This window comes from Gymnogyps californianus, chromosome 4 (assembly GCF_018139145.2).
Source record: "Gymnogyps californianus isolate 813 chromosome 4, ASM1813914v2, whole genome shotgun sequence".
NCBI lineage: Eukaryota > Metazoa > Chordata > Aves > Accipitriformes > Cathartidae > Gymnogyps > Gymnogyps californianus.
In genome coordinates, this window is record NC_059474.1 from 51,061,274 (window position 1) to 51,086,053 (window position 24,780).

The window sequence follows — 24,780 nt, forward strand, 5'->3', positions numbered from 1 at the left end:
GCTAAACATGCACGGCCCATGCAAATACAGGTGAATTTTTATCTGATACGTGACACATTGCATGCTAAGTATGCAAACGCTGCAAACTGCCAGAGATGTAGCGTAAGGGAGATGAATACTGTGGGCACTGGACTTGCTTTAGGGACCTCTTCCCCCCACCCTGAGCCCTTGCAAACATCTCTATGTGGCTTGCTCAAATATTGACTGTCATTTTGATGGTCTGAGTGGGATCCAGCTTGTGCATTGCTCCTGCGGCGTGCGGAGTCTTTTTCTAATGGATGGCATTAAAATCAGAAAATGAGTACTCAGGAGTTATATAATTGCTTGCTCATTGGCCTCTTTTTTCCCCTCTTCTCTCTCCCACCAGAGATTTATCCTTTGACCACAACTATTTTCCTAAGGTTGAAACTTTGTATAAAATGTATGAGTTCCTAAGTAAACAAGCCTGTCAGGTGTCTAAAGGCCATGTAAAATGCAAGGTGAAAAAAAGGAGAGGGGAAAGGAACTGACTGTTGTTATTAATAAGTGATATTTCATGCTTAACAAAACCAAGAGAGTCATTTGATACAGTGGAAAGCTGGCTTTCCCTTGACACCTTCATTTAGAATAGCTTAAATTCTAGAATATTTGCATATGCTCAACTTTGCCCATTGATTTCTATTGTCTTTAGTGCAGCTACTGATCTGCTTAGCCTGTAAGGCTTGCTAAATCTCTGCAGTCACAACCCTCCGCCGCAGTTTGTGGCGTGAGCTGGTTATCCATAGCGCTCGGTCTTCGGGAGCAGCCTCAGCTGTGGCATTTCACCATCGGCGGGAACGTGGGCATGCCGGATGACCGCAAGGAGCTCTGAACCCCAAGCAGTGCCCTGGCTTCAGGGAAAGGAGATTCCCTGAACAAACCTTCCCGGGGGACGAGGCAGAAATGGCAACACAACGTCCCCGAGGAAGCGTCGTCCCCCCTGCCCCACGAAGAAGGCTGCAGTCACTGCCAGATGCCAGCAGGCCGGGGAGCCCCGCAGAGCCGGCTGGCCCCCTCCTCACCGCTGCTTTCGCCAGGCTGGCCAGGCAACCTCTCAGCACCGGGAGCCGGGCCTGGCACGGCCTGAGCGAGCCACGGCAGCCGCCCGCGCAGGCGACGCCAGCCTGAAGCAGCCCGTCACGCTGCCTCGGGCCCGGCCCGCCGCCGGCCGGTGCCGTGGGCTTGTTCGGGCGGTGCGTGCCCCGCGCGGGGGCCTTCCCGCACCCGCCCCACGGCCCCGGGGAAAGCGCTGAGACGGCTGGGGGCGGAGAGGGGAACGGTGGGAGCCTCCGCCACCAGCCGCCGGCGGGGACCCACCGACTGACAGAGCGCCGCGCCGCGCCCCGCCCGCGCGGGGCGGGGCAAGAGGCAGCGCCCGCCGCCGATTTGTACTCGGGGGCCGACCCTGCACTTCCCATTGGCCGTCCTGCGCCGTCACTCCCGCCGGCGGCGGCGGCGGCGGCGGCATCAGGGGGCTGGACTTCCTCGTTGCCGCGGCGGCAGCGGCGGGGCCGGCGGCAGGTGAGCGCCGCTGCCGCGGCGGCCGGGGGGCTGGGGCGCGGGATCGATGGCAGCTGCTTGCCCCGGGCGCCCTGCTCGGCGCGGTCAGAGCCCTGCCGGGCTGGGCCCGAGCCCAGACGCGTTGCGCTGGGGTCGGGCCTGGCCTGGCCCGGCGCGGCGAGTGCCGGGGGAGGGAAAGCCCAGCTCCCCGGCGGGGCCGCCGGTAGGGCTGCTGTCGGTCCGGCTGCTGCCGGTCCTGGTACCGAAACTGTGTGGGCGGGGCTAAAGGCAACAGCGGCAGCGCGAGGGTGCGCGGGGCGGTATGGCGGAGCCCCGTGCCCCCCCCCACCCGCTCGCCGCCCTCCCTGGCGCAGGACGCGCGTCCCCGGGCGGGGCCTCCCCGGGCCGGTGCGGGGAGCCGGGGGCGGCAGCGGGGCTGCGGCAGGAGCCGGTCGGCGCTGCTGCTGAATCACCTGGCGTGGCTGGCTCCGAGGTGGGCAGGGGGTTGCTGCCGTGGGGTGCTGGCGCTGGGGGGGGGGGCAGCGGGTGTCCGAGGTCGCTGCTGTCGGTCCCTGGCGCCGGGGGGGAGTCGGTGTGCCCGCCGGGCCCCGCAGGGCTTGCGGGAAACGCCGGTCTGGGAGTGGGAAGCAGCAGTAAGCGCAAAAGCCAAGAAGCCTGTGTCTGGGGTGAAGGCAGGGAGATGTTCTTACTGGGATTGCAAAATGGAGATGATGTGGGTCTTGTTCAATTTTATTTATTTTTTTTAAAATGTTTTCTATGGGGACACCTCTTGCTGAGGCATGTGGTTATACAATGGAAATGCTCTGTTTTTGCTTTAACTCATTCAATCACTGTTACACCTTGCATTCTTGTGCTCTATAGCCTGGTCTACATTGGACATTGAGCTGGAGTAAAATGAAGGCAAAAGGAAGAAAAAAGTGGGCTTGGAAGCTTAGTGGCAGAAAGAAGCAGTAAATTCTTTCATTATTGGGCAATGCTGATAAAAGGAGCACATTTGCTAGCTGAAATCTCACAAACAACAGGGAAGGAAGAAACTTGTTTGTTCATGTCCTGCCAGTTGGCAGATCTCTTTGACTGGAGAGCATTCAGCCTTGAGTGTTGCTTGTTGCAAGCACAATATTTACTTAACTAACTTTCGCAGAAAGGGTGCAGTTGTGGTCTCAGCTGTGGCTTTAGAATATGTTTGTATGATCGTGTGAAGACATTGTGTATGTCATGATAGTTATTAAAAAGAAAAAAAGGCAAAAGAAAACACATCCTCTCATGATCTTACATGCAGCGTTATTATTTTACTGAACCACCTGGGTGGTTTTTTCACCAGAGGATATATACTTAGTATGTCAGCTGAGCCTTATTATAGCAGAGGGTGGATCTTCCACCCATAATAGATTTCCTCAAAATATTCCCCACAGTGTGAGGTTTTCCTATCTCTACCTGTGCTGTGTACACCCTTCACTCTTTTGATGGTGAATTATTCCTGGAATGTCAGGGTTTGGGGATGTCGGGTTATACCTTCCCCCCCCCCCCCCCTTTTTTTTTTGTTACATATGGGGAGTATCTGCAAATGACCAGCTTTGCTGCATTGCATTTGTTCTTATACCTGAAACATGAATACCAATCTGGCTGTGTTGTGATCTGTGAAGAACAGGAATAGGTGATGTGGTTGGGTACTGCAGTTCTTGCACTTTTTGCAATCCAGTTTTTAAAAGGGGCTGGGAACTTTAATGCCCTAACTGATGCATTTAAATAAAAACACCTTCCCTAAGGGTTTGTCCTCTGAAGATAAAAATTCAACTTTTTTAAGGTGTATCGAGCTAAGCGCTAGGAATAATTGGTCACTTTTTAAAAATTTCAGATAAGTGAATATAAACCTTATCTATATTTTATGTGTATATATGCAGACACATGTCTGTGTTAGTGCCTGCACACACTAGAAACATTTTATAGACTTGTTTTAGTATAAGGAGAGTATGCAGCTTGTAGAGGTAGTTTGCACTGGAACATGCATTTTTACTTCCTCCGCTAATGTCGAAGAAGAGTAACTGCCTTAACCAGACTGGAAACGGGGCATGAAATTGTCATTTGAAGCCTTGTTGTGTTTCAGGACACAGCTCCTACTTGAACACATGACTTGCAGCAGCTTTTCTGGGCAGAGAAAAAACCAAACATTAAACCAGTTGTACTTTTAAAAGTGTACTATGTCTTCAAAACAAGTAATTTAAAAATGTGGCTCAGCAGGCCATTGGAAAATATTTAGCTGTGCTTGTATGCTCAAATGGAAAGTGGCTATGTTGGTTTTCACTCTTGAGTGGGAAGTGCTGCCCTGACCCGTTGGAATAGGGCTGCACAGGGATTTATCAGCAAAACGTTTGGAGGATGGGGGGTGGGATTCAAGGGAGATGCTTTTAAAAAAAAAAAAAAAAATCTAGTTAAGATCAGATTTTTTTAAAGGGTCTGGCATGCCTCATCATCTGCCAGATCTGGCCACTGCATGAATGAGGGCTGAACTCCTCTGAAATATCACCCTAGTCTGCATATGAATTACTGGGAGTTGGAACTCTTCCTGTTTTAAATAGTGTCTTACCCAGAGGAAAAACCATCTCTTACTAATCACGTCGCATCCCCCTGCCCATTACAGCAACTGCTTGTGTGGAATATGAACACAAGGAAAGTAATTAAAGTATTTTTAGCATTTTAAATGAAACTAGCACTAGGAAAGATGACTAGTCTATGGGGAACAGACTGTTCAGGGACCCTTTTAGAAAGATACCCCAAATTAATATTTAGCTCATGTTGTACAATGTCATTGTAGTTCAAGTCATATAATGGTGAAATCTTTTCAGCTGAGAGGCAACATCCACTTATACTAGCAGGGAATGTGATCTTTGGATCTTCAGGTTTGCTGCTATTGTGCTGCTTATGTCTTCGTAACAAGGTAATTCCCCAGGCTGAGAGAAATGGCAGCCCCGGATTTCTGCTGTTTCAGATGTCAGTTTTGAAATGATTAAGGCCTTAGTGTTGCCACTTTCAGGGTGTTGCTTATGCTGATTTTTTTGAGACAGAACGTGAAGTTCACTATAAATATAGCAGTTGTGTCATTTAAAGCACATGCATGCACTTCAATTTTACTGTGTCCCACGGCGTTCCTATTCTTAGTGTAGGAAATAGTGTAGTCAGTGTAGAGGGTATCTTCCATCAGCCTTCTGTGCTGAGGGCAACCAAGTACAGAGTGTACGCAACAACTGATTTAACAACTGGACAGAGCCTTGTAACCCCCTGCTTTTTCCTCTGGGTGGTTTGGAGCTGGCCAGTGATAAGCATATGTGTGGATGCGAATGAATTGAGTTATGCTATAAAGGAGCAAAGGCTGTTAGAGATAAACGGCGTTCGTAGCATGCTTTAAAGCACCTAATAAGAGATCCTAGTAAACAGTTTGTGGTAGGAAATTGCACCACTGGTGAACTACAACTGGAAAATCCAATCCTCTCCCTCCCCTATCCAGCTCAGCCCTGCCTCAGTGGAAGGGACCACACCTGACTGCATGACCACAGCTGACAGGCAAGGATAGCAGGGTAAGAGATGAACACCTGTTGCTTAGGGCTTAGATTAGGAAGGGCTTTATTACTAATACCTAGAGCTTGAATTAGCACCAGGCTTTGGAAACAAACTGAATGCACGTGTTTCCTATCTGCTCAGAGTGGGAGAAGGAATCTTGTTTCCTTGAGGAATCTTTGGTGCTTCAAGGGTTACCTTCTGCTTTCTGATCCTGTGCTGAGGTAGTAAATGCTGCTGCTGTAAATTGCTTTAGCTTAAATCTTGGCATGGTGAGTCATAAGACTTTATGTCTTGGATCTTTCATTTTCTTCTCTTCTCTCCCCTTTACAAAAAAGCTTTAATCGGTTTCTGGTTCAAGCAGAGGAGTTCTCAATGTCTTATTAGTGTAGCATGTTTAACAAATAACCCAAGCCTATTGAGATTAGGAGTGACAAGGGAGTGTTACTAAAATCTTTCACATGCTTCTTCTGGAATGAGAGCTGTTTCCCTCTCCCCAGCTTTTGTGCATTAGCATCCTGTTGTCATTATCAAGTTCAGGCTGAGTAATTCCTTGGGCCTCTTATATTGCTGTGGTTTTTTTTGTTTTTTTTCCCTTCCCATGTTACCCCACTCTCTGAAATCCCTGACTTTCACTGAGCGCAGCACAAAAGATAATGCCTGACTGCTGGCAAGTTGCATCAATGTTATCTGTCCATTGCTGTCGCAGCCAAGCTGTCAGTGTGCTGCTCCATGTGAATTGCTGCTTCTTGGGAAATTCTTGCTGCAGTCTAGGGACGTGTGCATGCACATATTTGGGTTGCAAGAATGTGTTCAATTGAGCAAAATACTTCTTAATCTGGATTTAGCAGAAATAATACAGTTCTGCATTGGCCAGTACACCACAAATACCTATGAGGGTCTGTTCAGGACTAGTTTGACCACCTTTGAGATAATTTTTAAAGATTGGTTTAAGCAGTGGTCCCAAATATGACACTATAACTCTAAAAGTTCAGGTTTGGACCCATTAGTTTAAAAAGCATTACAGTTGGTTTGGGGAGTTGGTTGATTTTGGTTTTTGAAGCAGAGTGGTTTTGCTGCTCAGGTCTGCTGAGTTTCAGAACACTTCTACCACCTTACAGATGGAGATGGCCAGGGCATGAAGGTGCTGACTCAGTACCTGAGCTGAGCTGTCTTGATTCCTCTTTGTCTGTGTAATGGTGGAAATCCCTTTTTACCATCAGTCCACAAGCCTGACAGTCATGCAGGAAATGCCTTTTTTGGTTGTTTCTACCTCCTGCTCTGAGCAGCTTATTTCTGTAGGATCACTTGTTGAGTACTTGCTTCATTCACACTCCTCCTGTTTCTCTTGCCCAGGAAGCATACATGACTTGCTGAAAAGAGAGAAAATGCTATGCTGGGGATACTCGTCTTTTGGACAACCTGGGATAGGTAGCAACCTCCAGGTCATCGTTCCCGAACCGCAGGTGTATGGATTCATTCATGACAGAAATGTCAAGGAGGTGGCATGTGGAGGAAACCACTCTGTCTTCCTGTTGGAAGATGGGGAAGTGTATACCTGTGGCTTGAACACCAATGGCCAACTGGGGCATGACTGTGAAGGAAGCAAGCCAGGTAAGTCTGCTTTTCATGTGTACTTCAAACTGTCTTGAGGCTGGTGGGCTGAGAAGATTATGGAAGCTGCTTTGTGTTGCTTCAGCTCTGTTAGCTGCTCCAGCTCCAGAGCAAGATCATGTGTAATAACACAGTAACGATGCTGAATAATATTTGCTGGCTCTGGAAAGCTAAAGCTGAGCAGCATGGGTGGGGGGACAGGTCTGCTCAGTTTGTCTGGGAAATGCATCAAAACAGAGGCAAGCGCAGATGGTCTCAGGGCAGATTTTGTTATTTGGCATTATCTTGCCTTTTATAAAAGGGAAGAGAGGGCCATGAGTCACAAGTGTCTTCTGCTTTGTCTTTCCAATTGTACTGCATCCTTATGCCTACTCTTGTTCAGTTATTGTTGGGAATTTTATCATTTACCTCAAAGAGAATAGATCTGTGTTGAGTATAGTTGTGGAGAACAAACTTGCTTTTGGCCAAGAGGGCTTATGAATTTTGTTTTCCCCTCTTGGAAATACCTTGTTTTCTTGTGCCTTCTCCCCTTCATGCTTGCTTAATCTAGAAGGTCATTGTAGCCTTGTGTTCCCCAGACTCAAATTGCATTTTCTTCATTGTGTTCCAACAGGCAGAACCTGTGTGTGCAGAACCACAGGCAGCTAATGCCTCTCCTTTCCAGGGTGAAGGATTGTTAATTGTGTATTATTATTCTGAGAAACCCTGAAGCCTTTTTTATGGACTTCCTTTTGAATGTTGGCCTTCCAATTCACTTTCCATTAACTTCTTGGTTTTGGCACGTGCTAAAGATACAGGTATTTCTGTTTCCATAATATAAGAAAAATCCCTCCATGGGTAATTAGAGCAATAAGACATCATCATTCCTCAAACTGCAGGCTACCCTCTCTAGGACTTGAGGCTTCTGTAGCATACCTTATTATTGCGTGACAGAGATGAGATGTGTACAAAATACCCACAGTTTCCTATGTGGTATGTGCAAATCTGACCTGACTGATTCCACTACTCCTTTTTTTCTGTCAGTGTGTCTTTTGTCTGTCTCTCAAGCATGAGGTGATAGGTGTGGGATGCTCGATGTCTGTGATGCTGGATTAGAGGAGCTGACCTTGAATCTGGCCTCTTTCTCTGGCTTTTCGTAAAAGTGGTTTCCAGACAATTACTAAAAGAGGTTGGGATTATCAGGAGTGCTTAAGTCCTCTCTGTGCACAACCACTGTTCATCTTCTGAGGACTTGTAAACTTAGGCCCTTGAATTAATGAGATGCTTAGTAAAAGCAAGCCAAGCCTGGTGAATATTCCACCCCACCTGATGAGGATACTTTGTCCTGCAAGTTCCCTAACTAGCTGCATGACTCTAGTGCAGAGGCCCCAGAAATTCAGTACTATTGTTCTGAGTGCTGTAAAGATGTGTACTCTGAGAAATATCTTTGGGCTAGCCTGCTGTTTGCCCATAAAATAAAGCAAGCGTAAGATGGTAATGAAAATGGAGGCTTCTTAGCAAGTAGATCGGAGCTGGAAATGGATCTCATGAATCCTGAATGCTGAAGTGTAGACCTCTAGCAACTAGGTAATCCTGCCTTCAGCTAGGGCTCTAGAAGAGAGTCAGTCTGAGATTTGAAAATAGAAATAAAAAGTTCTTTGGGTTTGATCCAAGTGCCCTTCTTCTACCGTTTGAATTAAGGGACTGTTACCAAGATGTGACACCAGCTCGCAGTAATTCTGAAAAAGGTTCTGCAGTGCTGCTCTCTGAGGAGCCTGTGATCATCCTTGAGAAACCATGTTTCTCTACTGACACAGCACTACCGGCTGTGCCTGCAATGGGGTTTCTGCTGGCTGGGGCAGGTGGGAGGGATGTACTGTGAAGTAAGGAACAGCTTCTCTTTTTAGCTCATGGTGAACAGCCACAGCAGTCTTTATGATAACAGTGAACTGGGGGAGAGTCCCATCCCACACACTGCTTTGTGTGGGTCTGCTTTGGCTGGCGGCAATGGGAACTGAATTTCTTAGTCCTCCTTTGCAAATAGGAACAAGAAGAATAAAGGCCGCCTCTTTCACTCCCACCTCCCCTGCATGGGATAAAGACAACCTTACACCTTCTGTATAGAAAGGTGTGTCAAAGATCATCTTTCTTATTCGCTGTTAGTTGTGGACCTATGAATGAAGCCATGTCTGGTAGGAAGTGAAGGTGTACGTGTGGAGTGTAGGGTCCTGAGCTGTTGAAGATGATAGAGAGAAGACTGCCCGCAGGTGTTTGAGGGAGAGAACGGGAGAAAAGCCTGGAACTGGGAGTCTTGCAGCTGCATCTCTCCAGCCTCTGCCAGACAGGGCAGTGTGGGCTGAGCCCTCTTGGTGTTACTGCCTTATGGCTTGATTCTGCCTAGCCTGTGAGGGCAGCTAAAAGTGGCAAAGTGGCTGACCTCTGCCCAGCTCTGGAAGTGAGCTGCATCTCCTGCTGGGGGAGGCTGTGACACAAGACCGGTTGTCCCCTCCAGGCAGCCTCTGGAGAGCCCCCTCTGGACTTCAGAAATGCTTACCACAGCCTGCAGAGTGGCTTGGTTGTGTTTGAGTGTAACATCAGGACATGAAAATATGCAGGGGGTCTTGAAACCTTTTGAAGGCTGTATAAAAATGCTGGATGACTTCGGAGGGGTAGAGTTATCTCCTTCCTGCTGCCCCGGTCTGTGCTCATAAGAGGAGACTCCCTTTTACCTCTCACTTTTTTGTGTGTGTACGTGAGACTTATGCTGCCAGCATGCTAAAAAGCTTCAATTAGTGTTTTCAGAATATGTGATCATGTTGTTTATCCAGAGATGGTTATTTCCCAGGATGATGTCTGCTTGTGAATAAAATTCTGGGACTTTGCTGATCCACTGAACATGGATCTAACCCTGTTCTCCTTGAAAAGCTTGCAGGTTTTACTAATGACTTCCAGTGGGAGAAGAGTTGTTATATTTGCAGTGAGTGCTTTTGAAGACTTTACCTCCCTTTCTTCCCTTACTATGTATTCCAAATAATTATTTTTTTCTCTTGTTCTGCTGCCCATTTACACATATCTGTAATAGGAGGATTCAATTTTGCTTCTCATTCAGGCTACTCATAAAAATGTCAAACAGTGGCATAGAATTGTGTTTCAGTAATTCCTCTTGGAGGATTCCTTTAGAGGGTACCTTTTGAAATGAAAGAAACTTGTTAATTAAAAAGCTGTGTTTACTGTCACATCAGCTGAGCTTTGTGGATGTTATGCAGAGACAGGATAGCAACCTGTGAAGTGATTCTTGTGCCTCTCCGCTACAGGGAACAGAAATTACTGGGAGAGTATGTGTTACTGAATGAGTATGAGTCAATAGAGGTTTATTTTCTGGAAGTGCCCTTTCCTTGGGTTTTACATTGTGGTGGTAAAATTAATATTTAAGATGTCTAAGAAGTTTATCCAACTAAAAGAACATTCCTTTCGACTAAAAGCTAACAGCCTGTGATCGTTTCCGACTCCCCACTTCTGAGCTAGGGTAATACTGCATGTGCCACTCCTATAGGCTCCACCAAGAGCCATCTCCCCACATTGTCATGCTACTTACTGTTTCATTCCTTCTTTGAATTGTGGTGGTTAGCAAGCTACTTGAGGAGTCCATCCCTCAGGAATGGATGCCTGGCTTTTAATATTGAAATGATTGTTTTTTCTCACCTCTTTTTTTTTTCTTTCCCCCCCCTGAAACAGTCTATAATTTGTGTTTCTGCAATCACTTGGCAGGGATGCAGAGGGAGAGACACTGTCCCAGTGTTCTCTCGTCATGACCATAGTTAATAAAGCTTCTGTCTGACCTGTCCTAATTTCCTTGTGTTGTTACGCACTTGGATTCCCCAGAGTCTCTGACAATACATTAGGAGAAGCAACTCAGTGATCTTAGTTGTGAAGTATTGAGCCCACTGTTCTGCAAAGTCAGTCTGAGTTTGCATTAATTTCCTGAGCATCATCAGGTGTTAACATATGTTATGTCTCTAATTGGTAAGTGAATTTTGTACTGCAGTATTTTTAGGAAACAAGAAATTTATTCTCTGTAACTATATCTAAATTTCCACTTCTTCAGCCCTGTAATTTCCCTTGGATTGATTTTCTTCAGGTCTGACATGATGTCTTGACTCCCTGTGATGATTCTTAGATAAGTGTGTTTTATCTGAATGTGAATGCATATGCTGGGAACAAGACAGGCCCAGGTACCTAAGGTAAAGGCTCTTTTGGGATTTGGGCTGAATTAGAGGAGTGCAAAATAACTAGCTGGTTGTTAGCCATTTGTAAAGCTTTAGAAACATGCTTGAGTCTGAGAAGTGGAACTTGTTTTCTGGTCTAGAGATTTGTTCTCTGCAATTCATTTGGACTTCATTTGACTTCTGCTAGTGAGAAAACCTAGGCTTTGGTAATTAGTGTCTCAAGGGAGTTACAGGAAAATGTCTGGTGCCAAATTTGCCTCAAACCTTTCTTCTGGTAACATACAGCAGACAAAACAAAACCATGCTTTTTTACCAAATTTCCTGTCTGGATGCAAATGTGCAGGGTAGCATTGCTTCTGTGTGCACTGTGGAATCTATCTGCTCATAGCTGCAGGGCTAGAAATATCATCATAATGTTCAATCTCTTTCAAAAAGCAGGAAAAAACCCCACCAAACCAAAAAACCACTACATGATCCAGATCCCCTGGACTTCTCTGAACTCAGTGGCCTTTCTTTTCAAACATAAATCCACTTGTCCTGAACTTCAGCACAAGGTTACAGTGACTAGAGACCTTGGTGCTCACTGGGGCATGCCTGTTAATCATAAACCCTGTAACAGCTGAGAATTCAGATGTGCGACCTGCTTGGAAGGACAGTCTGTATGGATCTTCCTCTTTTAGTCTCTTCCTGGTGGGTGACAAGTCATCCAGGAGGCCCTGGTTGCTCAGGAGGAGGGGAGGTGGCAGGGCTTGTGTTTGTTGGAAGCAGCTATGGAAGTGAGCAGGTTGCAGACAAGGAGATATGGCTGCTGCATTGAATAGGTAAGGCTGAGAGCCACTCACAGGTGGGATGACAGTGGCAGGAGAATGATTAGTTCCTGCTGCCTTCCTCCTCTTTGCATGAGGGGTGACACAAGAAAAAAAGAGCTTAAACACCAGTAACTCCAGGAGGTTCCACTAAGCAGGCTTTTCACAGAGGATCTGAGACAGTTTTGTCCCTCGGTTTGGACATGGAGCTGAGGCTCAGCACGCAGCTATTGCAACAGTTCCCAAGTGCTGTGGTCTGGGAGAGTCCTTCGCATTCATCACACTTTCTCTACACCCCCAAAGCAGAGCCTCATGCTGTAAAAGATGTAGAGGCATGGCAGCCATGCTTGTAGGCATCAGTCCTGCCAAAGCCTGGGAGGATGTGCCTGGAAACGAGCATGCTGAGGGATCTGTGGGGAGGGATGGAGCCATCTGGGGGACAGAGGCCCTTGCAGAGTCAGGCCTTTGGCGCTGTCCTGCAGCAGCTGACTTCAAACTGGAAAAATAATGAAGGGTTAGGACACAATTTATGTTTCAGCACCTATTGTAAATCTTATTTGTAAGAAGAGTCAGATTATTAAACTGGCTACCCCTTGCAGGGTCAGGTATGTTCATTTGTACTCATCCCTTTCCCTCCTTTGATCACTCACAGGATGAGACCAAGCTACTTGAGGTTGTTATGCCTTCACTAGTGACTGCAGCAACATCCAGCAATGTGGACTTGTGTTATGGTGTGTCCATCTCAGCTGAATTGGTGCAATTTAGGCTTCAGGATGATTTTAGGTTTCAAAATTACAAGGCTTGATTTAAAAATGACTTCATTTAGAAATAATGTGTATATGGTTGAATGAGAAATAAAATCAAAGGAAGTGCTTACCCTTAGATGTCTTAAATATGCATGCGTTGTGTTGAATTGGTTGGCTGAGGGCTCTGAATATGCCAGATATTTATAGTGGGCTGTTTTAAAATTTGCATGGTCTGGATCATGAGAACTGACTTCTACCAATACTCTCTGACACTGCAGGATTAGGAGAGCCTAAACTGAGGAGAGATAAGGCTCTTTAGGAGAGCCTAAACCAGTAGAAGTCTGGTTTCTCGTCAGTAAAGAAATTTGTAATCTGAGCCTGAAGTGGCTGTAATGTGCTCTCAGAGGTAACTCTGAAGTGCTGTCTCTAAAAACACATGTATTATTACAACCACCAGATTTCTCTCTTGGTTTCACTTTGAGGGGTGAAAACAAGAGTGAGCCCAGGGAAGCCAAGACACTGTTGTTTTTTTTTTTTTTAGAATCAGTACAGTCTATTTTGCTGAGGACATGAGGGATCATTTTAATGTCTCTTGTCTTGAAAGGCAGAGCTGCAATTGACCTTTGTCACAGCTCTCAAGATTGCTGTGGCTTTGTTTGGGATTTCTCAGGCAGAAATACGGCTTTGCACTGTGTAGTACCAGCACATCAAATCCAGTATCTGTGCACCGATCTCCCTAATTCCTTGTTCCACCTCTGACATCCATCCTCAGCATGTCACGCCGAGGTCTAGCACATCTTGCCCACACTGGAGTTGCTGCCCTGGAGCCGTGGCATTTGCCAAAGCCTGTATGGTGGACCTTGAGGATTTCTCAGCGTTCATGGTCCAGCCGCAGCTTCTGTGCTGCCAGTGGCCAGCAAGCCTGGCTGAGTGACCACCTTTGTAGCTCTCTGCAGTAACCTGAAGAGGAAAACAAGCTGTCGCTGGGTTTCCTGAACATACATTTTTTCCTGTGTTTCTTTCACAAGTCTTGGTGCCTTCCCTCTTTGGAAGAGCTGCCCTTACTTGTTTACCTCCAGGGTCTGAAGGTGGATTCTTCCCTCTGCCAGCTGATGCTTGTCAGACTGAAGCCTTCTCTGCCTGCCTGGCCCTTTCCAAGAGCCTTCTCTGGCTGGCTGCTGGCTGTGCCCATGCTGGTCTGCCTATGGCTCCTCAGAGAAGCGCTTGGAGAGGCTATGTCCCCTAGACAAAAGGCAGCGATGTGGGGAAGTAAAAGGCTTTCTATGGCTGTGTCTGAGGAAGGGCTTTGCTTTCTCAGGGTAGGTGTCTGCTTTCACAGCTGGGAGGGGGAGTAGCTGACAAAGTGTATGTGAAGTGACACCGTGGGGTGTCACAGTGGCCTCTCACTTCTTGCTTTTACATTCCTGCCTTGACATGACCACAGGCAGCTTTATAAAGTGAAGGCAGTGCTAATAACTAAACCAGTCTGTCAGACTTAAGCCTGTAAGTAGCCATGCTAAATTAATGAGCAGTACTGTATGTGTTGGGCAGGGAAGCAGTCATCTCGATAAGCATCATTAGTGTCTCTGGATGGAAGGGGACTGCAGAATCATTGTCTCTGTTACTTGGAGCTTCTCAGCCTTGACCTATGGACAGTGTTCTCACCCATGTGACCAAGTGTTCCTGGGAAAGTCACCTGCTTTGGTCTGTCCTCTGTCCTTTACTGTCTCCCCCCCTCCATTTTTTTGTTCAGTGAGTCTATGTTTTCATTTCCTCCTTTGTAACCAAATTATCAGAGCCTTGTCAGCTTCAGTGCTGCTGTTGTCAATCTCTCTAATCAGGCTGCTCTTGGTACTGCTCCGCTTTCTGCTGCAAGCATAGCAGCAGTTCACGAAGTTCATGAAAGGAAGACCTCCAGATTTGCGAGTTGGACTTGTAAAACCCAGCCTCCTCGATGGATATAGTAAACTTCAATTGTTGAACGTCAGAGGAGGTTACATGCTGATGTAAACATCTGCTTGCTCCATACTTCAAAGGTTTTGCCCCATGCTAAGAAGTTTGAGCATAAGGTGGGCTGCCATACGTGGGTGAGAACAGCAGGCAGAAAGCAAGCATAGCTGTTGTACAGCAGGGATGTGGTCTCCCAGTGGGGTTTGCTCTTGTAGTCTTGTGCCGTCCAGGTGCAGAGCACAATGTTTTCTACGCCCTTGTGTGCAGTAATCTCACGTAGTCTGAACGCAAGACGCAACAAGCATGTAATGCCTTCTCAGAGAGGCTTGGCAAGGAGGAGGAAGGTAGCAATGGCGAAATTGTGGGGCTGGTGTCAGGCAGGGTGGTTCCAGCTGCCGACGTGTTGTGCGTGTTGTACGTCTGGCCATGCCAGAGACTGTCTGCAGTCACGAAGGTGTGTTCTTGAAACCATCCTTCAGCCCTCGCCTCCTCCCTGTGAGCCTTCCTCTGGTGTTACTGCTGACAAACCACAGCCTGCAGAGGTGATGTGAGTGAAGCCGCAGGAGCAGTTTTAGCTGGCTGGGTTAGATTATGTGTTCAAAAGCACCTAATAGCTTTGGAAAGTCTGTATTTTGCTTAAGTGGTTTATAGAGTCTAATTTCTTGCTCCCAGTCCCAGGCTCCAGATGTTGTCCATGGCAGCTGTGAGCACGAGGCACCTAGGTGGTCAGAGTTGGAAGTGTGCAGAGGGAAATCAGAGGCTCATAATTGGGAACTTTAAAGGAGAGAGGAAGAGGCAAAAAGGCCCTGACAAACAGCATGATTTTCCCCTCCCCAGTTACCAGTTTCCAAGTGGCAGAATCACACTTCCACTGGGGATGATATTTCCTGGAAAAGTTGGTGAGTGTACTTGTGCTGCTAATACTGGTAAAAGCATTGAATAGCTAAGATGATGTTGAAGTTATGCAGACAAAATAAGGAGAAACCTTCATAAGGTGAGGGAGAAATCTTGGGTGTACTTCTCTCTTAGTGCACTTTGGACTGCAAACATTTCAGTTGCTGCACTTTTTTCCTCTTTCCAGTTTCATTAAAATGCTCAGACATGTTTTAATGCTCAGCTGATTTCATTAGGACTGAAATTATGAAGCTCATCACAGCCTAGGAAGACAGCCAGGATGTCCATATGCGGAAACATCTCTGGGATGTGCCAGTGGAGACTGGGGAATCAGCAGTCAGCTGAAGTTTCCTACTTAATGTATAAAAAAAAATCTTGTCAGGGAGTTTGATGATCCACTGTTGTTTACTTGCTTTTTGTACCGTGGTTTAATGAAATGTTGGTGACTAAGTTTGGGCCATAGTGTTTTTCTCATTTTCTTGTAGTACCTGTTGAAGGCAGTAGCAGGTTTTTCATGGAGTCTTTGGCTGTTGGATCAGACTTCCATAAGTGCTAATGCCGTTAGTGTCACCTTGTTAGATGGCTTAATGTGTTGGTGTAATTCATATCCAAAAGGAGAGAACTTGGCTCCTTTCCTGTAATAATTAAGGCTTTTCAGTACTCGGAGAACAGAAAGACCATATGGGTGAAGTTTAGGTTGCTATTGGTGTCTGATTAAATATTCAGTTGCCTTGTGCATTAAAATGTTGTATCTCACACTTCTGATTTTTAGATCTTGGTTGCACAATGCTCAGGCATCCTCAATATAGATGTGGACTATGTTAACAAGCATGGCGATGCAAAGGAATTGCCTCATCTATCCTCAGACTTGCCAGCTGCTAGCATTTAACCCAGAGGAATTTCTTGCCAACAGTTGTTTCTCCCTTCCCCATGTTTCTGCCACCATCTTTTTCTTATCTGGGCAAGCTAGTAAGACACCTATCTTAGAGAGTCTGTGAGCGCTTTCCTAGCAGACAGTAACAACCAAGATGAGCAAATGCTCTGGGTTGCTTATTGTCAAGCTGGGGAGGCAATGAAGAGTTTTGGCCAGGTGTCCAAGCAGACTGAAATCACTTGAAACTCTTCCAAGCCACAGCTGCTTCTCACCAGTGAAGAAATCCAGACTTTGCCACTGAAGGTGTAACCTCAGGGCTGATAGTTTCTCTACATCATTTTCAGACAGTAGAAGCCATCTGGTGCTGTTCATGTACATCCTGGTACACATATGGCTGAAGGATTCTGCCACGTCCTCTAGCAAAAGCCTGTCTTGCAAGCAGCTGGAAGCTATACATAGAAAGGGTGTACCAACTCTCTGATGAACTTACTAGGAGTAGGAAAGCTAATTAATCATTCATTGCCTGTGCATTCTAATCAGTGCAGTATAACTGAGTGCTTTGTGCTTCCAGCAGTTGCAGACACTGAAGATCTTGTATAGCTTTCCAACACTGTGGGGACAAAGTATAAGCCCTGTTTATAAATAGTGAAGCTATGGACTGAAGGTGGGCTTTTCAGGGGTTTTCATTCTTGGCCCAGCTTTAGTGCCACTTTCAAACCTTCAAGCTAAATGCACTGACTGTCAGAAAGCTGAGTTACAGAAACGTATACCACCTGTCTTCAACTTTTGCTGGAGTGTCCCTGTGAACCACAGATGGGCAAGAAAACACAAGAGCCGTCCTGGGAACCAGGCCTGTTGCCGTTCAGAGAAGGGCTGTCCTGAAGGTGTTTTGCCTGGACCTCATTCTTTGGTCCAATGTGTATTTTATGAAAAGCTCTAACAAGGTTAAGACCAAAAGAAGTCAAACCTTGATATGTCTGTTTATATTGAGATCCTTGAGTTAAAGTGGACAGAAGAGAGAAATGAAAATGGGAGCTCCACCAGATACAAAGAACTGATAAATGACTTCCAAGCATTGTTGCTGTTCTGAGACAGCTGATGGCTTCAGAAAGAAAAGATTGGGTCAGTGTGTACTTCTTGGAACTTCGGGTCTTTGTTTGTTAAAAGTTTTATGACATGTTGAAACACTGTATTGCATAACTCCTTCAACCCTTCCCTGTTGTTTTCAGGGTTTTGTTCTGCTTAGCTTTGTATATAATTGTGCCTATTAAGCTCCCTTTTACTGGTTTTATTCATCAGTTACTGAAGACACAATACTAAGAATAAACTTCACCCTTTGCACCCTTCATGTCGGTACGGTGATGCATCTTTTCTAAGGAATGAATAATGGTGTTGTGATGCTCTGGAAATTAAAACAAATGTATACCAACCACTAAAACACCTCATATCTTCATGTGAGGAAGGGGTGGAAGGTCAACAAAGAAGTAATTGTCAGATGTTTTTGATAATACTACCCACGTTAGCAGAGAGATGGTACATTTGGTGGCTTGGCAAGCCTGACAGTGAACTGGGACCCTTGCTGGACTGCCTGGGCAGTCTGTGCCCCCAGGGGAAGGCTGGCTTTTTTCCGTCTCTTGGAAAGAGATGTGTGTGAGCATGTAAAACTTACTGTTTGGCATTTACATTTCTTCATGACTTTGCAGACAAGCTGTGATTGACAGGCTCTTAGGAACATACTACGGTGAGATGGGCCGTACATTTACATTTCTAAAGGCAAAGGTCTTCAGCTCCAAGACAGCCATGTTTTTTTCTGTCTGTGGTCATCCAGTGAGTCCGGGTGAGGCTGTACTCTGCTTCTTGGGTGAGCAGTGCAGTCACTAAAGGCTTTCAGCGACACAGGGCAGCCTTTCAAAACAAGTCTGTATTTGTTAGTCCCCTGGGATGGCACATAGAGCAAGGTCAAGTTTGTGTTGCCAAATTAAACTTAAGATGGAGTCTGTGGGGACTGAAGCAACCACTCTGGATTTCTAAACCCATTGGATGTCATCTCTGTGTACCAGTGTGTGAAGCCCTCGCTATGTAGTCCTTGCCACAGCCTGATACCTCAGGGCACTTTTTCTCCAGTCGTCGTAGTGCTGTGGTCAGTCCTGCCTCCTCCAGTTCCTGATGCTGACCTTTGGTCACTGGAGTCTTCTGTCACCTCCCTAAGGTGCTCTGATGGCTCAGAGGCAGCTTGCAGTAATCCTTCCACAGCATATATAATTATTGTGGCAAATACTGCTTTCCCAGGGAAGAAATTAGCTCAGTCATGCCTGCAGGTAGCAAAACAGTCTCAGTTAAGGATGCCCTGGCCTCCCATATTGCGCACGTTTGTCATTTTGTCACTTGTGTTGTCCCCTGGAGTGTTTGGCAGTGTGCGGGGACCAGCTTTGGAAGAAGGGCAAGCTGGTGAGTCTGACCAGTTTTAGGAGCTCAGGCACTCTGGATAATGGCCAGTCTCAGTGCACTGTGGCCAGCAAGCTCATAGCAAAGTGATGCGTTCATGAATCAAAGGAATTTCCTGTGGAGGTGAGGATGGCTTCATCTCTCTTTTGATGGTGGGATCCTCTCCAGCAGGAGCTTTAGTTTTGGACCTTCAGGTCCCAGTACAGAAACATGCTTGGCTGAATTTAGGTGGCATGTGCAGCCTTTACAGCTGCTGGTTGTTTAGAGTTCACAGGCTGCCAAGCAGTGCTACAGTTGGATGCTTATGGGCCCAAGCATGGAAACTGCATGTGTAAATTGAGTTACCACCCTCAAAACCTGTCTGTGTCTTTGCATAGGGTTGGCAGTGGGACTGTGTGAAGTTAGTCCTGCTGGAGAGAGCTGCAGGGCTAAGGGTGTTATTTGATGGCAGGGCTAAAGGATGGCCAGATGACAGGCAGGCCCAATCCTCGAGCCTTCCTAGATGTTTGTGTGCTTATTACTTGTAAACTGCACCTCCATTGCCATTAATTATTTTGAGTGAAAGGAAGCACATGTTCAGGTACCATTTTCCTCTGCTAGAATACATATTTAAATAACTGTCACCTTTCTCTTCCATAACATCCATTAGGGATTCTTCTCCTTCTCATTTTCTGAGTCCCAGACTTAGAAGGCAAGCCCTCCTAGGGGTGACTTCCTTTTAAATTAATTAAAGACATTTAGATTGATAGATATGCAGGTTTTGGTGCAAGTACATTAATGACTTCTGGATGCCCTTGATGTGGGGTATCATTTTCATAGAATGACATGCAACTACCCTTCCCTCTCATGTCGCAGGCAAGTGGGACTTTAATAAAACTGATCACTGCCTTGTAGCTTACAGGGTGAAATCTTTCTTCATCCACCTGAAACATTTGTATTTATTCAGGGAAGAAAAAAGAAAACCAACTTTGCTTCTGTCTGGCTTTGTTGTGGTTTAACCCCAGCCGGCAACTAAGCACCACGCAGCTGCTCGCTCACTCCCCCCACCCAGTGGGATGGGGGAGAGAATTGAGAGGAAAAAAAAAAACAACCAACTTGTGGGTTGAGATAAAGACAGTTTAATAAGACAGAAAGGAAGAAAAATAATGATGATAATAATAAAATGACAAGAATTAGAATATACAAAACAAGCGATGCACAATGCAATTGCTCACCACTTGCTGACTGATACCCAGTTAGTTCCTGAGCAGCGATCCGCCCCTCCTGGCCAACTCCCCCCAGTCTATATACTGGGCATGATGTCATATGGTATGGAATATCCCTTTGGCCGGTTTGGGTCAGCTGTCCTGGCTGAGTCCCCTCCCAGCTTCTTGTGCCCCTCCAGCCTTCTTGCTGGTTGGGCATGAGAAGATGAAAAATCCTTGACTTAGTATAAGCACTACTTAGCAACAACTAAAACCATCAACGTGTTATTAACATTATTCTTGTACTTAATCCAAAACATAACACTGTACTAGCTACTAGGAAGAAAATTAACTCTATCCCAGCGAAACCAGGACAGGCTTGTGGGGAGTTTTTCCATCAGATGTGTGGCATTTCCAATGTTTTATTGCAAAACAAGACTTTTTCATGTCAATTTCTAAAAACTCTGTGTAATGAATAAGATTTGATTGTTGATGATGTAAGAGTACTTGTCAAACCTACTTCAGTTGCCTAACGTGATGTAATGATGAAAAGTCAATTGTGGGTGGTCTTCCAGAGGACCGAGTGATTTTTTTTTTTTTCCTTTTATTCCTCCGTAAGGCCTTCTTGCTATACTTCCTTTTTATGGGACTTTTTAGTGAGTGTCTGACAGTGGTAGTAATAGGTTGATAGGTTCAAACCTGTTGCAAACTTAGCACAAGGGATGTCGTAACACATATGCTTTCACGTGTCAAGCAGTAAAAAGCAAGGGGTGGATGATTAGCTTTGTGGATGACTCGTCTTCATTGGACGTGAGAGCTGTGGAAGGTCAAATATGTTTTACAGGGTCTGCCAACTTCTGGGTCCTGACTGATCCCCACATCAAAACTGAGTGAGAAAACCTCAAATCTGGGAAGTCTGGTTGTTCCTAAATAACCTGATAGGTTTCCCTGTATATGTGAGGCTGTCTGTGTGGAGACTGTCATTGTGCCTGGGGGCACGTACTTGCCTTTCTCCTGTGATTTGCAGACCAGGCTTTCAGAAGAGCTCAGCAGCTACATGGTTTCAGTAAAATCTGGTGCTTTCCTCTTGCAGGAAGTGTTTTAAAACTAAATTGGGGATCAGTGCACCCATCTGAATGGCTTTGCATACAGATTTGCCCAGACCTCATGTCTGCATGTCACTGTGAGATGAATCCTGTGACCGGAGAGGTTTTCTGTTTTCCTCAGAGCAAATCGGAGCCCTGGCTGGGCAGCACATCGTGCACGTGGCCTGTGGAGAGTCTCACAGCGTGGCGCTCAGCGACCAGGGCCAGCTCTTCTCCTGGGGTGCTGGCAGCGATGGACAGTTGGGCCTCACCACTATAGAAGACGCAGTGACGGTACCAAGGTGAATTTTTAACAGGTTCAGGTTTTCTTAAGGCAGCTTCTTGGAGGTGATGCGTAAAGGGTTGCTTGCCTTCCAGCCTGGAGTCAGCGGGAGCGTTGCTTTCTCTCAGAGGGGCACTAATTGGGCACTTCTCACGTAGGGATGTAAGAGCGATTCCTCCTCCTTTTCTGTACCGTACTGGTGCTCCCTGAGCCCCTCTGGGACTCAGACAAGTCCTCAGGAGGTTTGGGCAGGACAGTCCTTCTGCCTGTGGGTGCTTGGGGCACGGAAAAGAAAATTGGAGCGTGCTCGACTTCCTCAATGAAAAATGCCACCCTGTTTTGTACAGAGCAAGGAAGTGCACGAAGGAGGACCCAAAAATAGAAATGCTGTGTGTGATGCTTATCTCTGTTCCAGTCCCTAGGAAGTCCTCTGAGATAGGAGATACATTTCAAGAATGGGAAAAAATGCATGGCTGTGTGAACTGGCACTTCAGCTCTGAAACTCTTTTGCAGTGTTGCCTGTTAGCAGCGAAGCTACTAAACCAGCCTACTGCAATTCCAAGTAGTGAATGTTGCTCAGAAACTTCAGGGTAGTGCTCAGTTTTCTTGATTTACTTATTTAATGTATCTTACCTGTGTCAGAGCACTAATAGGGTTAAGTGCAAGGACACGCAGATGATGGCAGAGGCCAGTGGCAGACAGCAAGACTCCTCCATCCAAAGCAGTTCACAGATGATAGGTCTCAGCTTATCACCATAATAAAGATAACTGGTCCCTTTGTACTTTATGGTGTTGTATCATGCTACATTAATAACAGATGTAGTCTGTCTCTTATTCGGTCTGCCACTCTAGATCCAGTGCAGAGCAGAAGTTTGGGACATCTGTCCAGGGTGGCTGTCATTGTTGAAACAGTATCTAAAGGAAAATTTTTCAGTCACAAAACATCAATGTTTGAGCTGAAGGGCTCTGTGGGAAGACAGTCCTTAACTTGCAGGTGGCTCCGATATAACAGAGAGAGACAGGCTCACATGTCAATGTGATAGTGCCATTTTAAAAATAACATTTTTGTGAAATAACTTGAACCTTTGACATGCTATTCTCTGTACAAAGCACTGAAGAGGTTTTGGTGCTGTAACTCATAGGAACTGCTAGGCCCCTGACAGCATGAAAAATGTTGATGCCTGAAAAAGAATAGTGAGAGACACACCAAGAACCGGCTATTTTCACCATTTTCAGATGGCTGGATTCAGCGTTATAGCAGAAAACGTACTTGGAGTTAGTAGTCAAGTGTCTAAAGGTCTCCACAGATTTGCATCTATTCTGTATGGATCTGTATCACCTTCAAGACTCTGTTCCTCAGTCTCAAAACCATAGGTTATGTGTATGTGTAGAATGAGTATATGAATGGAAATCATAATTTCGACCTAAGGTGATACTGTATTTGTGGACACTTATTCTAAAATAGTGTTGTCTTCTTTAGGTTGATAAAGAAATTGAACCAACAGACGATACTTCAGGTTTCCTGTGGAAATTGGCATTGCCTGGCTTTGGCAGCAGGTACTGTAACATTCATCATTTATTACCGAGATGTGTGCTGTTGTTTTGCACAGTGTCCAAGATTGCATATTTCTGCATAATAAACCAAGGACATCCCTGTCCCAACTGCTTTCAGGCCAAATGGGAGGCTATAAAATGGATCAGATACCATGAATATTGAAGAAGAGCTTTGCAAATACTGTCAAGAAAGAAAATGTTACACACAGGCCACCCACTGTCTCACTGGTGAATGATAGCAGGAACACTTAAAAGCTTTCCCCCTTGATGTAGAAAAATGTGTGTAATTAATTTATTTGTGTTGAAATTATCCTTCTGTATGCAACATGTGGACTGTTCTTTGTTATGCTGTTTAAGTTACAACAGTCTGATGTTGTATTTTGCACTTAGTTACACGTCTGTTTATTTTCCCAGTGGCTTCAGACTGTGCTTTTATTTCGGCAAAGAATGTCTTGCTTGATTTTTCCATCATGAGGCTCGGGTGGGAGTGAAGCCCCCAGCACTGGTTCTTGTTCATTTTGACAAACTTGCTTTTCTGTTGACCAGCTTTTACTCACCGTTCTCTTTCTTTCCTTGTTCCAGATGGCCAGTTCTTCACATGGGGGCAGAACAGCTATGGTCAGCTGGGCTTGGGCAAAGAATGTCCCTCCCAAGCCAGTCCACAACGTGTCAAGTCTCTTGATGGCATCCCTTTGGCTCAGGTTGCTGCAGGCGGAGCCCACAGTTTTGCCCTCTCTCTCTCAGGAGCTGTGTTTGGCTGGGGGAAGAACAGCTCAGGACAGCTGGGACTAAGTGATGAACGAGGTATTAAAATTATGCTCCTAGGTGAAAGAAGGATGGACTTTTTTGGCCTAGTGTCTCTTTTCACATTGGCAGTGTATTTTTACTGAGCGGATACATAACCCTCAGCAACTCCTATTGGGAGGAGAGGGCAGAGGAACAGTCTCTGATGGACTCTACAGGCTTTTCATATTTAGTAGGAACAGAAACACTTTTTTTTCCCTTGGGGATGTTAGTGGAAGTGAGGAGGGTCAAAAAGAAAGATCTTTCAAATGTGAGTGTCAACATGCAGGCATCGAAGGAAGTGCTCATATTCTTTCTTTCTCTTCTGAAAAATGCTTTGTCCATATTTTGTTTGAAGTTGGTGTGGAGCAAAGGCTCTCCCTGTGGAACAGCAGGCTGAACCCATCCCCTTGTTTGCCAACATATTTTTGACTGGTGAGCATCTGTATGCTACAAAATGATGGCAACACCGACTATCTCAGTACTGTAAAATGTTGTCTAGTTTTTGTTGCACAATTTTCCAGACACACAGGGCCGATGGTAGTTTTTTTCAGGTGGCCATGTTCAGTGAAGCCTAGCCATCAACAGACTCGAAGATAGGTTTATAAATGAGGCTGAAGAGTGGATATGACATTACCACTAGTCTGAAAAGCACAGACCTCGTCTGCTTGTTGGTAACACATTCTTAACTTTTTGCAAAAGCAAGTGAGTGAAAGATTTTCTTTGGAGCTTCAAATCAACCTCTTTATTGTTTTCTGCATACTTGCTGAGTAGCTTTAAATATCTAGGCAAGTTACTGAGTGCGGATGTGATACCTAGCATGCATGGATAATTTATTTTGCATGGGTGAGCACACGAGGTGTATATATTTGTAAATGTTATGTTGCATAATGTAGTAGCATATAAACACTGTATGTTGCAAGAGAAAAGCGTTACCTCGCATTTTGTGAGGTACCTATAATGGAGCGATGCATTTTGACAACCCACCCTACGAACTGAAACGTATTTAAAGCAATTACTCAAAAACAGCCTGTAATTTAGCAAAGGAGGCCCATATGTTGCATGTATCATTTCATCTTGCTTTACACCTTTAGAAATATGAAACACAATTGTAAGACTTGTAACATATCTTATGTTCTCTCAAAAATGCTCCAGGTCTATTCTCTTGTACTGCATCTAAGCTAGAGCTGATCTAGTATAAGAGCAGCCATGTTCTTTCCATGTAGACTGGCAGATAAATGCTTCTAATTTCAACAAAGCTGCAGT

General features: G+C 45.6%; 1 protein-coding gene across 2 annotated transcripts in view; it reads left to right on the forward strand.

Annotated features, from left to right (window-relative positions):
- The first annotated feature begins 1,499 nt into the window (after positions 1 to 1,499).
- The window catches only part of HERC3 (HECT and RLD domain containing E3 ubiquitin protein ligase 3), a 52,164-nt gene continuing 28,883 nt past the window's right edge, over positions 1,500 to 24,780 (forward strand). For both annotated transcript variants that reach the window (XM_050896428.1, XM_050896429.1), the window contains exons 1-5: positions 1,500 to 1,539; positions 6,448 to 6,705; positions 21,037 to 21,196; positions 22,658 to 22,734; positions 23,314 to 23,535. In XM_050896428.1, coding sequence (XP_050752385.1) covers positions 6,480 to 6,705; positions 21,037 to 21,196; positions 22,658 to 22,734; positions 23,314 to 23,535 — 685 coding nt within the window. In that variant the 5' untranslated portion in view covers positions 1,500 to 1,539; positions 6,448 to 6,479. The remainder of the gene's footprint in view (positions 1,540 to 6,447; positions 6,706 to 21,036; positions 21,197 to 22,657; positions 22,735 to 23,313; positions 23,536 to 24,780) is intronic.